The sequence below is a fragment of the Canis aureus genome, chromosome 6 (genome assembly GCF_053574225.1).
Source record: "Canis aureus isolate CA01 chromosome 6, VMU_Caureus_v.1.0, whole genome shotgun sequence".
NCBI lineage: Eukaryota > Metazoa > Chordata > Mammalia > Carnivora > Canidae > Canis > Canis aureus.
In genome coordinates, this window is record NC_135616.1 from 23,085,465 (window position 1) to 23,103,176 (window position 17,712).

General features: G+C 38.3%; 1 protein-coding gene across 1 annotated transcript in view; it reads left to right on the forward strand.

Moving 5' to 3' along the window:
• The window catches only part of DSG2 (desmoglein 2), a 48,237-nt gene extending 33,189 nt beyond the window's left edge, over window positions 1-15,048 (forward strand). The window contains exons 9-15 of the mRNA XM_077900350.1: window positions 857-1,122; window positions 1,860-2,002; window positions 2,308-2,535; window positions 6,507-6,734; window positions 8,802-8,923; window positions 10,053-10,382; window positions 12,201-15,048. Coding sequence (XP_077756476.1) covers window positions 857-1,122; window positions 1,860-2,002; window positions 2,308-2,535; window positions 6,507-6,734; window positions 8,802-8,923; window positions 10,053-10,382; window positions 12,201-13,235 — 2,352 coding nt within the window. The 3' untranslated portion in view covers window positions 13,236-15,048. The remainder of the gene's footprint in view (window positions 1-856; window positions 1,123-1,859; window positions 2,003-2,307; window positions 2,536-6,506; window positions 6,735-8,801; window positions 8,924-10,052; window positions 10,383-12,200) is intronic.
• Window positions 15,049-17,712: the final 2,664 nt, after the last annotated feature.

Genomic DNA, 17,712 nt, shown 5'->3' on the forward strand with positions numbered 1-17,712 from the left:
TAAGCATCTGCCTTCATCTCAGGTTATGATCCCAGGGTTGGGATTGAGTCCTGCATCAGGCTCCCCAAAGGGAGCTTGCTTCTCCCTCTGCCTATCTCTCTCTCTCTCTCTGTCTGTCTCTCATGAATAAATAAATAAAATATTTAAAAAAGAAAGGACAACTTGGAAGATAAAGTATGTATTCAGTGATAAACTGACTATATCAAATGTACTTTATAAGTTTCACAAAGAACAGATTATTTGGAGGAAGGTTATTATTTTATGGAATTAATAGCAAACCAGATATTAATAGACATTATGCTAAAAAAGGGTGGGAAGTAGGTTCTTTGTTTAAATACATTTGCAAACCCTGGGTTTAGGAAAGTTAAGCCAGGAAGCCAGCTTTTTGGTATGCTAATATGCAGTATAAGTCAATACTAGGGAAACAGCTGGCAGTGCTACCACTAGGCATGTGACCCTTTTCACTGGAACAAACCCATAGAACACATTTTAAGGAATATTATATTGTATGTCCATTAACTTTTTCCAGTAAAGTTAAAAAAAATCACTTCAGATTATTAAATATATATGTTTGTGTGTGTGTATATATAAAATATATTTTAAATAATTTGGACTTAAAAAAATAAAATTGGGGATACTCCCTAAATCATCCTTAACATTTATGAATATCCAAATTGACAGACTTTTTAATTTCTTGGTATCGATAGGAGTTAGAATACTGAGTGCTACTCTCTTCCCCATATGTTAAACTGTTATATCTAACATTAAAACTAAATGTGAGTGTGTATGTATGTTCTATGTATGTTCTAGTTGTTTTCTCTTTTGAAAGAATTCCCGTTGATTTTTGTCTTCCTAGGAAGTAGATTATGAAGAAGTGAAAAATCTTGATTTCAGCATTGTTGTCACTAACAAAGCAGCTTTTCACAAATCAGTCAAGAATAAATATAAGCCTACATCCATCCCCTTCAAAATAAAGGTGAAAAATGTGAAAGAAGGTATTCATTTTAAAAGTAGCACTGTCTCCGTTCATGTTAGCGAGAGCATGGATAAATCAAGCCAAAGCCAAATAATTGGAAAATTTCAAGTTTTTGACGAAGACACTGGACAACAAGCCCGTGTAAAGTAAGAGATAGTTGTGAAAATATTTCCTTACTTTAAATTACTTGAAATGCCTGTCTTCAAAAAATCATAATGAAATTTCCATACTTCATTCCTTTCCTCCCAGCATTGTAATCCCCCAAAGGTCTGGAGATTAAATTTTCTAGAGTTGTACCTGCAACTGAGAGGCAGGGAGAAATTTCCTCCCAGACCATCTTCTCTCCACCAGTTGAGTGTGAGGCAGAGGCGGGGTGCTTCACCTCAAAGTAATTCTGGCTAGGGAAAGCAAAAAAACAAGAAAGATAAAGTTCAGAAAGAAACTTACTGTCTTATTCTGTCTACACCTGTCTTACTTCCTGAAAGAGTATTAGAAGTAAGAAAGTGGCAAATAAATTTTCCATATACCAGTTGTTAGGTAATTAAATTCCTCTTCAATGGTTTACCCCAGATTTAAAATGGGAGACTAGACAACAGAGCAACTTGCAAACTTTCTGGGTTTGTAGGCAAGAAACGGTCACCCTGGCATATATCTTGGGTATGTTATAGAAACACGGAAGGTTCCCAAAAAGTGTGATATGCAAGAAAGAGTAAAGAGAGGGAACTTTTAGGACAGCTTTAAGAAATTAAAGACATTTCAAACTAATGCCTAAAACAAGAACACAGATAATGAACCATTAATTAAGCTTGAAAGAGTTGTAGATGATGAGAGATTATCACCTTATCCATAAATGAAAATTAATTTTATGTTTATTTTATAACAGATATGCCAAATTGGAAGATATAGACAACTGGATCTCTGTGGATTCTGTTACATCTGAAATTAGACTTGTAAAAATTCCTGATTTTGAATCCAGATATGTCCAAAATGGTACATACACTGCAAAGATTTTGGCAATATCCGAAAGTAAGTTATTAAATATACTTTTTTCTTGACTGATATATGTATCTAAATATTACTTTGTAACATCCAAGACCTTCATTTTGTTCTTGTAGGAAAACCAAGTCTCTCCAATGGGCAAACCTTCACATTTCTACTCATTTAGCAGATTAAAAAACATGACTTGATCTGAATATTAAAACGTATCTAGGATAGGAAGTGCCACAGTTTGTTAGGACCTTCTCCTTTCCAAACTGGAAAAAGAATTCAAATGATGTCTGTTGTCAGCAATAGAGGCAATACATACATATTTTTTCTTTCTTATTTTTAAGGTTATCCAAGAAAAACCATCACTGGCACTGTTGTTATCACAGTGGAAGACATCAATGACAATTGTCCCACACTGGTCGACCCTGTGCAAAATATCTGCGATGACGAGCAGTATGTGAATGTGACCGCAGAGGATCTGGATGGACCCCAAAACAGTGGGCCTTTCAGTTTCTCCATCATTGACAAACCAGCTGGAATGGCAGAAAAATGGCAAATAGTGCACCAAGAAAGTAAGCAAAATCATTGGACTACATTTTTCAATACTAAACATGAGAGAAATCTAAAATCAATGGCTGTGCTTTTTTTTTTCCATAAGTTATATTTCTGATACAATTTTGTATGGAAGTTTCTAAAATAGGGTTCTGAAGCTCAGGTATGGTGTCTTTCATCAGCCTATAGTAAATACCCCATTTGGAGTAACCAAAGAGAGAAGAAAAATAACCCAATGTTGTAAAGATAGCTGAGTATTCCCTAAATCGCTCTTGAAATAGTTGTTTTGTCTTGTTAGCTGAGGTGTACCTTTCCTGTCTAAGCACAGCAATCAGAATAGATGGCTTCTAAAATTTTAAGCTATGATAACAATTCCATTGAAATAATTAATGTCTGTGGATCACTTACTCTGTACGAGGCACACTGCTGGCCCTTTGTAGGCATTATCTCATTTAATCCTTTCATCTATAACATTATGTCCTGATTACAGCTGCGGAATCTTAGCTTAACCAGAATTAAGTAGCTGTTCAAAGTCATAAAGTGGGTAAGTGATGGACACAGTATGAAGAAAGGTCTCTCTAGCCCCCACCCATCCCAGGTGGCCATGTGCATATATCCATGTTTTAGATGTACTCTCTTTGTCAATGTAGCTTTTGGGTGTTCTTCAGGGTGGTTCTGAATACCACAGACTATCCAGGAGACTCTTTTGTTTTAAACAATTAGTGTTCATTTTAGAAAAGTTTCAAATATAATACCCAGCTTTTTTTGGTTAACAAGTTTATTGTTATTTTTAAATCTAAGAAATTTTTATAGCCATTTTAAGAAGCATTAAATAACACATTTGGTCCAGTCTACAGAGCAAACAAATACTGTCAACATCTCAAAATACATTTATAAATTTAGTATATTTTGGTTTTTGCCAATGTATTTCAGTGATCTGAATTAACAGGTCAAATGCATTACCTCACTTCTTATGATCCCTATACTCTAAAATTCCAATAAATGTGACTCATAAATATACTGAACCTGAAATCCTCCTCAGTAGTCCACTACCGAACAAATCATTGATATTCCAGTCTACAGCTATAAGGCCAAATCAGTAACATAATCACACATTTTAAATCGGAGTTACAAAGCTGTCATGTTAATAGGGCTAATTTTCCTAAAAGTGATCCACAGTAACAACACAATTTCTGTATGATACAAAAATATTAAAACCATGTCTTTAATTTGCTTTAAAGAAACTAATTTTAAATCTTCTTAAGGGTTTATGTACTCACTGGCAGAAGACAGTTATTCTCTCAATTAACTAAAGTTACCTCGCTCTGAGGACGACAGTCACCAACCTGATTCATGGAGGCTACTTTCAATCAAGTTTTAGCTAGCATGAGCCCTGGCTGGTAGACATCCAGGTAATTCCTCTTAGGATAATTAAGTCACAGGCCTCAAAACTTGAAAAGTGGTTGGTCTCCTTGTTCAGAGTCTAATTCCGTATTCACAGAACTCTAGGAATTCCCATCTAGGCTGAATACTTGATTGGAGCTGGCCTTTCTTTGACTAAGATGTGTAAACGTGTTTTGCATTGAACTTACTGAATTTCCAACTCTTCTTTCTATCTAAGAAATATATGATGTTTGGGAGATGCCAGGCACTGTCCTAAGCACTTTGCTCATGGTTACCCCCTTAGAAGTTTAGCCCTACTGTCACCAGCATTTTACAGATGAAGAAAGAAAGGTACAGAGAGTCTCTTAACATTCTCAAGGTCACATCTAGCTAAAAGTTGGGACTAGGATTTGACCCCAATTAGTCTGGCTCAGGCACCTTTCCAGATATGTAGATAAGTTTTCTAGCTTAAGATCAAGATGTTTGGATTTGATGGGTCTCTGAATTTTTTGTAGTCTTAGGAACGTGAAACTCTTAAGGACATGCATGTTGAGTGTTATTAGAGAAAGTCACTGAGATTTATACTCTATATATCTAGACACTTTTTTTTTTTTAATCTAGACATTTTAAAGAGAGAGGATTCCATAAACTGTGCTCTCTTCTCCTTGGTTACATAATTAGGTGATCAGTCAACTGTCATGATAATAAATAGCTCCTATCTATTTTTATTTGGGAAAATTTTAAAGCACAGAAAATCCCAGTGTCTAATATGGCAGACATCTTTGTACCTGCCACTTAGAATTAAAGGAATATTAACTGGTTCTCATATTTGAATGAGACCTCTTTTTTTTTTTTTTTATAATAGATAATACAAAAGTCCTCTTTTTGCCTTTTCTCTCCTCCACTTGCCCTCTCCGAGCCAATCATGAATTTAATTATGTTCTTCTTCCCGGTTATGTTTTCATGGATTTTTTTTTTCGTGAATTCATACTCCTTTAAATGATTAGATGCTTTTTTCTCACTTCTCCAAAGCTTTAAGGATGATTTAATAAGTAGATTCTACCCATGCAGATCAAACTCATAAAATTTGGACCTTAAGATGAAAAGAAGCTGTTTCCTACTTCCAAAAATAAATAAAACAACAAAACAAAACCCAAACACTCACTTTTAATTTTTGTATCCATCCAGGTTTACATATCTTGCAAGTTTATTATTTTTATATAAATGCTATGAATATGTAAGAATAATTTTTAAGCTCTTAGATAAATAACTGATCGTTATTTTTACTCATGTATAACTGGTCATTATTTTTATTAAAGTAAAGGAAAAATTTGAAAATAATCGTCAGTCACGTTTAAAAAAAAATAAGATAAAAGGTCATTCATACAACGCTTTGTGTCATGTTCTTGCCAAAATGTATAACCTGAATCCAATCATGAGGAAGTCATCAGACAAATTCAAACTGCAGAGCATCCTTTAAAATAAGCGGCCTTCAAAAATGGCAAGGGCATGAAGGCTGAAAAAAAAAAAAAAAGGTGGGACTGATCTAGATCATCCATAGAGATTAGGGTGACAACTAAAGGCAATGCATAATTCTTGATAGACTTCAGGATCAAGAAAAAAAAACAAAGAACTATCAAGGGCATTTTTGCAACAATTGAAAAGTTTGACTATGGGTTATATCAATACTAAATTTTTTTTGAGAGGGCTAATGTCCCTTGGTCTTAGATATATGCTGATGGGTATCATAATATCCACAACTTTCAAATATCTCAGAAAAAAGTGTGTGGATAGAAAGTATTGTAATAAAATGTAAACAAGTCATAAAGGGTATATTGATATTTATTGTAATATTCTTTTTTAAAAAATATTTTATTTATTTATTCATGAGAGACACAGAGAGAGAGAGGCAGAGACAGGCAGAAGGCGAAGCAGGCTTCTCTCAGGGAGCCCAGTGTAGGACTTGATCCCAGAACTCCAGAATCACACCCTGAGCTGAAGGCAGACACTCAACCACTGAGCCACCCAGGCGTCCCTTATTGTAATATTCTTACAGTTTTTCTGTAGATTTGAAATTTTTCAAAATTTTGAATGTATTGTGATATAATGTCAGGAACAAAATGGGAGGGACAAAATGAAATGAGATTGGCCTAATACTGAAAGTTGTCAAAACTGGGGACAGGTACCATGAGGGTTAACTACAGCCTTCTATTATTGTCTGTTTGAAAATGGCTTTAACAGAGTTTTTTAAAAAATGGTAAAATAAAGGTCTTTTAATGGAAATGTCACTTAAGTTACCACGTATTTGTTACTATATTCCCCATACATAGAACATTTCCTAGCATTTGGTGGACATCACACATACTTGTTAAAATTAATCATCATAAAAGGAAAATGTGTCCAAATCTGATCCTTTGCTGTTAACCTGCCTTTTGGGGGTAGTCTGGACTAAGTTTAGCAAGCACACGGTGTGAATTCAATAGAGAAGTTAAGCAATAATAAAGCTTCTAACTGGAGCTAACTACTATCAGCAATTAAAGAATGTTTCTCTTCACCTCTTCCTTGGTAATCACCTATTTTTATTTCCTTTTGCCCCCTACCCTTGCAGGTACCAGTGTGCTACTGCAACAAAAAGAGCAAAAGCTTGGGCGAAGTGAAATTCAGTTTCTGATTTCAGATAGTCAGGGCTTCAGTTGCTCTGAAAAGCAGGTGCTTCAGCTCACAGTTTGTAAGTGTCTGGATGGCAGTGGTTGTGTAGAACCTCTGCGTGGCACATATGTTGGCCTGGGACCCGCCGCAATTGCACTAATAATTTTTGCCCTTCTGCTGTTGCTACGTAAGTATTTTAAAAGCCACTCTTTAGCTCATCTAGTAATTTCCATGCACTACCAGTGTTTGGTTATGGTAGTTAGTAGTCACTGATTTCTGTACAGTGATTCTTTAACCGCACTAGAACACTTTGAGGGTGATTAGGGAAACAATAAGTGATCATTGATAAATTCACCAAAGATGATTCTAGCCCTCTTGAGAATTTTGTTTTAGAAAAATGAATTTTTGTCTTGGAGAAATACATAATTTCCCGAATTAAGTAACCAAGGTTACTAGACAACCTTGTTGGTGATAAGCTCTGTGAGGAAGGGATGTTGCCTATTTCATGCCAGTGCTTAGAATATGTCTTGCACAGAGTAGGCTCTCAGAAAAGATTTGTTGCATGAATTTGGATTCTGGATACAAAGTTGTTTTTACAGACTCATCTTGTTCCCATCAATTCTTGCTTTTGCACATTCAGCTTGTCAGGGCTTAACCTCCTCCTGCCCTCTGCTTTGCTTGGCCCTTTACCTGGGCAACAACAGCTCGACCCTCTGAGTGGACAACCAGTCTTGCCTTCCCTGCATGACCTCCAAACACCTCAGGTTTCCTTTCATGAAAGAACAAAGTACTGCAGCTATGGAATACCACTCCACTTGGCCACTGAACAAGGGTGGAGGACCACCTCTGAGGCACCTTCAGTGATTTCAGTGATGAAGGAGGTGCTAGTAAATGTACAATTGAATGCACAGCACTCAACAGTTTATGGTGTACTTTTATACCACTGTCTCTGTTTTATGGGTAAAAATACAGACATACATGGAGAAATGACTAGTTTCAGCTCACCAAGTCTGTAGGTATGGACTGGAACGGGGACTCTATCTTTTACCCAGAGACTACTCGCCTTACCTTCTCATCTCAGACTATCTGGGGCCCAGCATGGTGCTTGGCGCATGGTAGACACTAGATAAGCATTTGTTAAATTTGTTGAAATTGTTGAGTTGCCACTGGCTAATTTCAGCTTTTTACCCACAGTGTAGCTACCCACAGTGGCTATATTTACTGAACTGTCAACTATTTAACACAAAAGAGACTGTAGGAAGTAGTCAACTGATCATTGGAAGCTGTGAAACAGAAATGGCAATAAAAACTAATTTGAGAAGGGCAGCTTGCAGGTGAATTCTTTACTGCATTGATCAAGAAGATGAACATTGGCTTTCCCCTCCTCCCTGAGGTAGAATAAAATTTAAGGAGGGAGCTCTGAAATTTTATTAAATTTGTGATGAAATATTACATATATTTTAAAGGCTTTTTTTTTAAGATTTAATTTATTTATTCATGAAAGACAGAGAGAGAGAGAGAGAGAGGCAGAGACACAGGCAGAGAGAGAGGCGGCAGGCTCCCTGCAGGGAGCCCAATGTGGGACTCCATCCTGGGACTCCAGGATCACGCCCTGAGCCAAAGGCAGAGGCTTAACTGCTGAGCCACCCAGGGATCCCCCATTATAAAGGCTTTTAATGTAGAGTCATTTTAGAAAATAATACTCAGGTAATTCAGATGTTAATTTGAACCTCAGTTTGCCATGCCTTTGCCAAATTCTACTCCAGGATGAAGTGGTGAAGTATTTTAGAAGTTCCAATGTTCTAGAATATTTTAACATATTAAAATTTATCTACCCCTAGGAGCTTTTGATCTTTTTAGCATATATATAAATATATATGTATTTTCTTGGATAGTGAATTTTGTCATATTAAAAAAGTGACTTAAAAGAACCACAAAAGATTTAAGTCTTTAAACTGGTTTTGATGATTTGTATGCTATCGAATCCAGCCTTCGTGTTCCATCCGGCAGCCACATACAGCCTTTTTGTGATGAATGCAGACTGCCTCATGCTGCCTTTAGGCTTTGGTGTAATTCACCAAAACAAGTTTGGTGAGGTTGAACCAGAGTGAAGAAAAGAAAATGCAAAAATAGGGCTGTAAATAAGTGAAGATTAAACTCTAAAAAGCAAAATGCAAATTCTAAAATTATGCAGTATAAGTTTAGAAATATGTTGAGGCTTACCTTCTCTGGACTCAATTTTGTTTCTGTCCAGTTGTACCACTCTTACTGCTGATGTGCCACTGTGGAGAAGGCGCCAAGGGCTTCACCCCCATTCCTGGCACTATAGAGATGCTGCATCCTTGGAATAACGAAGGGGCGCCACCTGAAGACAAGGTCAGATAATCAGATGTCAGTGGTATTTATAATTCTTTCCTGACATTAAAGGGCCTTTAGAAAGAGTTTTTAGCATTTTAAGTCATGAGAGAGTAAAGTCATCATTATAGATTTCACTTACGTATCTTTGTTAAACAGAGGGTTCAAATGACAATATATTTTGTGTTTGCTGCCAGGGCAAGTTGAAGTGGTCTTGTTCTGCTGTGATAGGTCCTATGATAATTTCTATGTTACAGAGAATGTTAAAAATGTTAAGAATGATACAGGGAATGAAAGATGTGTTTCGCCATTTCTGTTTCGAACCTCAATACATAGGGTTAGGAGAGGTAAACCCACCACCTCCATGAGAGTTGTAAAATGCTGCAAAACCTCCTCTCCTCCCTATTTAATAGACAGGGGGAGATCCCATTATCTCTCTATTGCAACTTCACCCCTGGTCTCTCATCACTATCTACAATAAGCACTATGTTCAACAGGATACTATTTAGCATCAAGTGTCAGAGAACTCAGAATAACAGAGGCCTAAATATGAATGTGGGCCATTGAAGACCAGCATGATGATTCCCCTCCTTTCTCGTTGTTCCTCCATGGATGAGTTCCATTCCCATACTGTCTAAATGCTCCAGACACTAGTTGCTGTGCCCACATTCCAACAAGCAGATAGGAGAACTGCTCTTAAAGAACACTTCCCAAAAGCTGCATACCTCATTTCTGCTTGAAATCACATTAACCAGAACTTAGGTAGCTATTCCAAGGAACAGTGGAAGCCTGGATAGATAGTCTTTATTTAGAGCAGCATGTGTCCAGCTAGGAAAAAAAGAAAAATGGTTTAATATAGAAGGAGGCATTAAACCCTAGAGGAAAGTTGATGACAATACAGTAATGACAATGAGCTGAGACCATATTTAAATAATTTTTGTTTTCTCCTTCGGTTCTGATCAGCTCACAAAACAAGAAGTGGAATAGAGATTTCAGAAGACTCAAATACAAGTTATTCAACCCAAAATATTTCTCCTAATTTGCCTCTGCAGAAATAGCTCATTGCTTTCGCATGTCCACTTAGCTCAGATCGCTTTGCCAACTGTACTGACCCTCCATCCTTCTCAGTTCTAACTGTATTTTCCCTCAGGTGGTACCATTGCACCTAACAGCAGATCATGGAGAGAGTGTAGCAGCAGACATCAGACTGGGAGTGGTAACTACCAAGGAAACCACAAAAGAAAGTAGCTCTGCCCTCATCAAAGACCATCATGAGATGTCTGAGATTGATGGAAGATGGGAAGAACACAGAAGCCTTATTTCTGGTGGAGTTACCCAAGTGACAGGAACAACAGGAGCCAACATAGGTGCTGAAGCTCTAAGGATCACAAAAGCCACAGGGTCTTCCAGAGACTTGGCTGGAGCTCAAGCGGCTGCTGCGGCAGTGAACGAAGAATTCTTAAAAAGTTATTTCACTGAGGTGAGGATTCATTTATATTCATTTATATATGCTGGGGTGATGGTGGACATTTATATGTGAATGTAGTATTATTAAGGTAATCGTTGCCTTGGACCTAAATAGAACTTTGTCATTTTTTAAGAGAATGTATATAGGCAGTGAGGAAAGACAGATGTGGCCCATTTGATGGGTCAGCCCAATTACATGGTGATAATGAATGACCCCACCATCCTACTTCTTGCAGAAGCTGACTTCTCACATTCTTGTTTCTGTCAGTTGACACAACTCTGCTTTTCCCCATGTTGTCTTCATGCAAAGATACATGCCGAGAAAGCAGACGGTACTGGGCAGGTGCCATCCCTGGAGAATGGGGAACAGAGCCACACAGAACCAGCCAATGACACACTCCTAAAGCAGCTGCCTTTTCTGTGCTCATATTTCATTGGTCAGAACAAGTAACATGTCAAAGCCATATGTCAGTGGGTCAGAAAGTCCAGTCCATCTGTGGGAGCAGACTTGCTAGGGATGAGCCTGCTAGGAGTGGAGAGAATATGTGACCTAAAAATCACAATCTGTGATGTCTGTTTAAATTTTGTCTCCTTGGCTTCACTATTGAGGCGATTCATAAAAAATCAGGAGGAAGGTTGTAGGAAGGATGATGGGATGCATTCAGAAAGCTCATGCCTGGAATGAGGAATTAGAAGACGACTGGAGGGACGCCTGGGTGGCTCAATGGTTGAGCGTCTGCCTTTGGCTCAGGTCATGATCCTGGGGTCCTGGGATCAAGTCCCACATCAGGCTCCATAGGGAGTCTGCTTCTCTCTCTGCCTATGTCTCTGCCTCTCTCTCTGTGTCTCTCATGAATAAATAAATAAAACCTTTAAAAAAAAAAAAAGAAAAGAAAAGAAAAAGAAACAGGGCTGGTTAACTTTCTTGAGAACAAGGCCCACATGGCCCACCGGGGATGGGCAGAGTGTTGGGCATCTGAAGGACCCTTGAGACCAGTGAAGGGATGAGCTCCTAGAAGGAAGTCAGTTTATTTCTGTCTCCTGTCTACATGGTAGCAAATTACTGGAGTGCTTTTCCACTTCCTGTCTCCTACCCCCTCGCTTCTTTGAGACCATCTGCCCAACCAAGTTTGCGTGAGGGGAAGATGATGATGCCATCAGTATCAGGAAAAGCATTTCTCCTCATCCCCTTTCTGCCTTACAGCCAGGCTCTACCCTGGGGTGCCCTATTAGTTTCATCTTGATAGTTCTCCCTCTCCACTCTAATCCTGCTTGAGTCAGACTTGGTTGTGTGTATGTGAGAAATTTTGTATTCGGAAATCATTTCAAACTTACCAGAGAATTTCCAAGAACAATAGAAATTTTGAACACCTGTATATTCTTTACCCAGATTACCCAATTATTAACCCTTTGCCACATTTGCTATTTGGTTTCCTAATCTCTCCCTCCCCCTGGCCCTCTTTCTTTCACACACACACATACATGCGTGTGCACATGCGTATACACACGCATATTTTCTTACATAATGTAGTGAACAGATTTAACAGTGCCATATTCCATATTTCAATTTTGCCAATTATTGCAGTAATATCTTCTGTAGCCATTGTTTTTCCCATCCCAGAACCAATCCTGAGTCCTGTCTTTTTTATCTCTTACAATACTAATATTTTTTTAAGAATCCAGGCCAGCCGTGTTGTAGGATGTCCTTCCATTTGTAGATCTCTGATGTTTTCTTATAAGGAGACTCGGGTTATACATTTGGGCCAGAAATATAGTCTTACTCTTAAGTGAAGTTGTGTCACTAATTCTGTGCCTCTGTTTTCTATCTTAGAAAGCTGCCTCTTACACTGATGAAGATGACATTCACACAGGCAAAGATTGCCTTCTGGTTTATTCTCAGGAAGACACTGCATCTCTCCATGGTTCCATTGGCTGCTGCAGTTTTATTGAAGGAGAACTTGACGATGGCTTTCTAGATGATTTAGGGTTTAAATTCAGGACACTAGCTGAAATTTGCTTGGGTCAAAAAATAGATATGGATGTGGAAATGGAGCAGAGACAAAAACATGCGGGAGAGTCAAGTATGAAAGCAGCTTCACATTCATTCAGCGAGCAAACTAATATTAATTCGGAGAATGCTTACTTCTCTGGTAGTAGCTTTCAAGTTCCAAAACCTCTGGATGAAGCAAATGCAGAGAAAGTAACTCAGGAAATAGTCACTGAAAGCTCTGTATCTTCTAGACAGGGTCACAAGGTAGCTACGCTGCTCCCTGATCCACTGGCTTCTGGTAACGTTGTAGTGACAGAAACTTCCTATGGTACAGGCTCCACTATGCCACCGAGCACTGTGGTCCTAGGCCCTGGCCAGTCCCAGGCCCTAATTGTGACAGAGCGTGTGTATGCTCCAGCCCCTCCCTTGGTAGAGCAGCGCTATGCTAACGACACCAATGTCATGGTTACCGAGACAATAATACAGCCTAACGGAGGCTTCCCTGGTCCTCTGGAAGGTACGCAGCATCTGCCAGATGGACGTTATGTTGTGGTGAGGGAGAGAGAGAGCTTTCTTGCCCCCAGATCAGGTGCACAGCCCACCCTGGCCATGCCCGGTGTAGCTGTAGGACAGAACATGACAGTGACAGAAAGGGTGCAAACCCCTGCCTCCAGTTACTGGATTCCTGCCCAAACCTCTGTGATGGCCAGAAAGACAGAGGTTTCTGGAGCTGGAGTCCGTGGCCCCCTGCCAAATTGCAGTTTAGAGGAGTCTGGTCATTCTAATTCTATGCTAACCGGTCATTCTAATTCTACGCTAACCGCATCCTCCACCAGGGTCTCCAAGCACAGCATCGTGCAGCATTCTTACTCCTAAACCACAGCATACCACAGCCCGACCCAGAGTTTAGCTGGCAGTGCCTGGTTTTCGTGTTTTCAACGAGCCTGTCTTTTGATGAGCCTGTAGACATGAGAGATGTACACCCTGGGCTTGAAACTCCTCTCAATCACTAATGCCCAACAGGTTGCCCTGTGCCAGCCCTAGATTGCACTGCAGAGATGCTCAGTGCTCCCTGATGGCTGCGTCACGATGCTGTGCCTTAAGTGCCTTTTAGTGAGTTATGACCAAACAATATTCACAAAGCAAGTTAAGTAGAGAATCAGTCCAACTTGTAAGAGTTTATACCAAATGGACACAGAGTATCCAGCGCCTTAGCTCTCCAGTAGAGTCACCCATAAAGCTGAGTGGGCCCTTTGCATCCTGCAGTGGTGTTTCCCATTGCCGTTCTATATTCTAGACCATACTGGGCCTGGCAGATTACTGACACCTCATTTATCCAAAAATAAGCGTGCAGTCTAGACAACTGTTTTGTTCATTTTCTTTAAGATGAGAAGCCTGGCCTTTTGAATCTGTCTTAGGTTGATTGAGTTTTGGAACATTGACATGGTAAAGAATACACATTGTATTTCTCTGAGCTTGTGTGTTGTATAACTTTAAAAATAGCATTATTGCTTCCCTGTGTCTCTGCAAAGTTGTGAAGATATGGAACACTTCAAATTCAGTTGAATAATCCAGGGAAAAATTCACAAATATAAAATCACTTTACTTTTTATAATAATATAGTATTTTTTAAAACTCAGGATACATCATCCTCTAATTTTGTACAGCTAATTAACCACTAGACTGGATTCTCCACTGTGATAAGAACTTGCCTGTTTCAACACTATATATCCTCAGCACATAACATGAGTGCCAAATAAATATTTGTGGAATTAAACCAAATTTTAGAAATCATCCTCTTTTATTTACAATTGCAGAGAATACTAGAAAATCGTATAATATCAGTAATTGTGATTTTGAAATTATGATTTTTATTCTATGTCCCAAAGTCCCTGACTGTCCAGTCATGACTTACTTTGTGAATATTAAATATTCAGTTGAACAATTGACCTGAATTTGTACAACATCCTTGCCTTTCATTTTGAAAACTTATTTGGATATTTCGGCTTCTAAGTATATTGTACTTTTATGACTCCTTGAAAAAAATAGTGCATATAAGGTTTTGAAATATATGTGCATATCAGTATGTGGATATAGCTTATGTGAATATTTCCTACAACAAAATAATTTTCATAAATTTTAAAGACTGTAATTTTGTGATTTTTTTTCAAGGTATTTTGCTAGGGAAATGAATCTTGAAAAGTTCTTTTTTTAGACATGTTTTTGACTTGAGTTACGTTATACAAGAGATTGGTATGTTTTGCGTTTACTATCTATGAGTAAAAGGCAAGTATCTTTAAATATTGTAAGTGTGTAGCCAAGATGAAGGTCAATCTTCCTTTCCGTGATCTAAATTTTTTACTCTCTACTTAGTAATTGTTGCTTTTTCTTTTCTCTTTTATACGTAGTAGTTATATTTTGCTATGTATGAAACAGGAATTTCACTACTGTGTGAAATGTGAATAGGACCTGTATACTCCAAAAATCCAAACTTGGTTTTAACTGTCCTCCTTGGACAGTTGGAGAAAACCTAACCTGTCTCTTGTATGTAGCAGAGTCATGTTTTTTAAATGTTTTTTTGTACCTGAAATGATGATTTGTATTAGGTTTTACATTTGTTCCTTGGGAAATGATATTTGTATATGCATCATCATAAAATATTTAAATAAAAAGATGACCTTTAGAGCAACCCCTTTCCATAATCTTTTTATTGCTCTGTCATATTTTACAAGGACTATCGTTTTGCATCAGAGGAGAGAGCTCTCTGAAAGCAGGCGTTTTTGCTTGACTTTGGCATTTAAATTAGAACTGCTTATATCGGGCTCAGCCAGACTCCTTGGAAGAGCCTCATTTTCCCAAAGTCCTGGTTAAATTTTAATTTCAGATATATTTTAGGGTAAATATGTTCCATAGTAAAAAATTATCTGTTGTTTATCTGAAATTCAAATTTAGCTGGGCACTCCATACTTTGCCAAACTAGCAACCCTGTTCCTAAAGGACTGGAATTTGCTCTCTGCCCACATTAGAGGAAGCTGTTGGGTTCAGCTAAAGAAAGCTTGCACATCTAGCCCAGAGAGATGAAATCACTCAATCAGTGTCAAAAAGCTGTTTTAGTTACTTGTTACATTTACGAGAGAAAAGATCAGAGTTTCTGCCTACAGTATAATGTCACGTTAGTAAATATTTCACAACACTGGCACATCAAGACGTCCCAAAGCATAAAGACCATGTAGTATTGTGTGACTTCAGGGTTCCCACCCCAAGTGGCAGATGGGAGCAATTTTTGGTTGGTCTCTACAGACCATGTTCCAATCACCACCACATCAAAATGTATACAGTAAAGATGTTGCTTATCAATTAACACCTAGAAATGAGGCATTTCAAAAGACAGTGTTAAGATAATTACTTCCTTAACCTCCCCAAATTTCTTGGCTTCCCAATCATAGTGGAGTTCAAGTCCTCTATATCATTATGGATTTTTTTTTTTTTTTTTTTTTTTTGGTCTACTGTTTCTATGAATTGCTGAGAGAGGGATATGAAAATCTCCGGCTGAGCCACCTGGGTGGCTCAGTGGTTGAGAGTCTGCCTTCAGCTCAGGGCATGATCCCGGGGTCCTGGAATCAAGTCCCGCATCTGGCTCCCCACAAGGACCCTGCTTCTCCCTCTGCCTAGGTCTCTGCCTCTCTGTGTCTCTCATGAATAAATAAAATCTTCAAATCAAATCTCCATCTGATTATGGCTCTGCCTACTTGTTTAGTGTTTTCTAGTTTTGCTACCTTATCTTTAAACTTGTTATACTTGTGTTAATGAGTACAAATACATAAGCATTATTGTGCCTCCTCAAAGAATTGACCCTTTTATCATTATGGAATCTCTGTCTGTGATTATATTCTTTGTCTTGAAATCTGCTCTGCCTGACATAAATATTTCCACACTGGCTTATTATGCTTAGTGCTTTTTACTCTCAACTTTATAGTTCTAATGTGTTTCTTATACATATTGAGATAGGTCTTGCTCTCTTATCCATTTCAACACTTTCTGACTTTGAATGAATGGTTTTAGTCTACATGCCACAATTTATATTGATGAGTGTAAACCTGCCATCTTGGTATTTGTTTTCTCTTGGTCCCATCTGTTTTTTCATCTTTGTTCCTTTCCTGCCTTCCTTTGTGTGTTAAATGTTCTAGGATTCCACTGTAGCTCCTTTACTGACCTTTTAACTGGTTGCTCTTTTGGAAATCCAATTTTAAAAATCTGCTAACCCAAAAAAACTTTCCAAGAGAGCAGAAGAGAAAGAAAGCAGTTTTATTACTGAATAAGCACTATACCAGGATGCCATGTGCATTATAAGCAACTCATAAAGAATTGTAAAGACAGAAATCTCACTATTATAAAGCCAGGCAAACACAACCCATTACATGCATGCTCACAACATAATGAGAACATCCTGAAGCAAGACTTGCCAGTACCATTGGTCATACACAAATCATCTTAAATTCACCTGGCAATTAGGTAGCCATTGTGTTGATGATTGCCTTTATCCAAAGAAATAATAAGACTTGTAGTATCTATGATAGGGAGCTAGTTACAATCTGGAGGCAGACACCCAAGGAGAAGGGGAGGTAGAGGTGTTATCTTCCTTGATGTTCTCATCTTTGATGTTCAAAGAGATGACTCTAAAGTCCGAGAGAAAGACATTGCTGCTTGTGAAGCTGACAAAAAGCTCATTTAGTTTAAAAATTTCTATAGTGCGTGAAAAGGGCAGAGAAAGAATTTGTAATTATAAGTTTTCTAAAGTAAATGCTCTGAGAAAGAGGAGAGAGGAGGGACAGTCTGTCCCCTTTTGTACCCAGAAAAATTTAATTTTTCTCACTTAGATTTGTCCTTACCCACACCTTAGGGCTCTGTTCCTTGTGGCAAGTGGTTGGTTACCAATTGGATAGCACAAATTTAGACCATTTCTATAGCTGTGGAAAGGTTTTTTTGGGGGGGCAGCACAGCTCTAGAACTTAGAGTATGTATCTTTTTTTAAAAGATTTTATTTATTTGCTAATGAGAGACACAGAGAGAGAGGAAGAGACATAGGCAAGAGGGAGAAGCAGGCTCCTAGAGGGGAGCCCGATGTGGGACTCGATCCTAGTACACTGGGATCACGCCCTGAGCTGAAGGCAGATGCTCAACTGCTGAGTCACCCAGGCACCCTTAGTGTGTATCTTTAATTTATCATAGGCTACCTTCAACTCTTCTACTACTTCACAATGTACATAAACCTTGAAATTTCACTTTGTGGATCTTTTTGTCACTAGATCTCTGACCTTCACATTCAACGCTAATGAAGAGGCCTTCATTCATT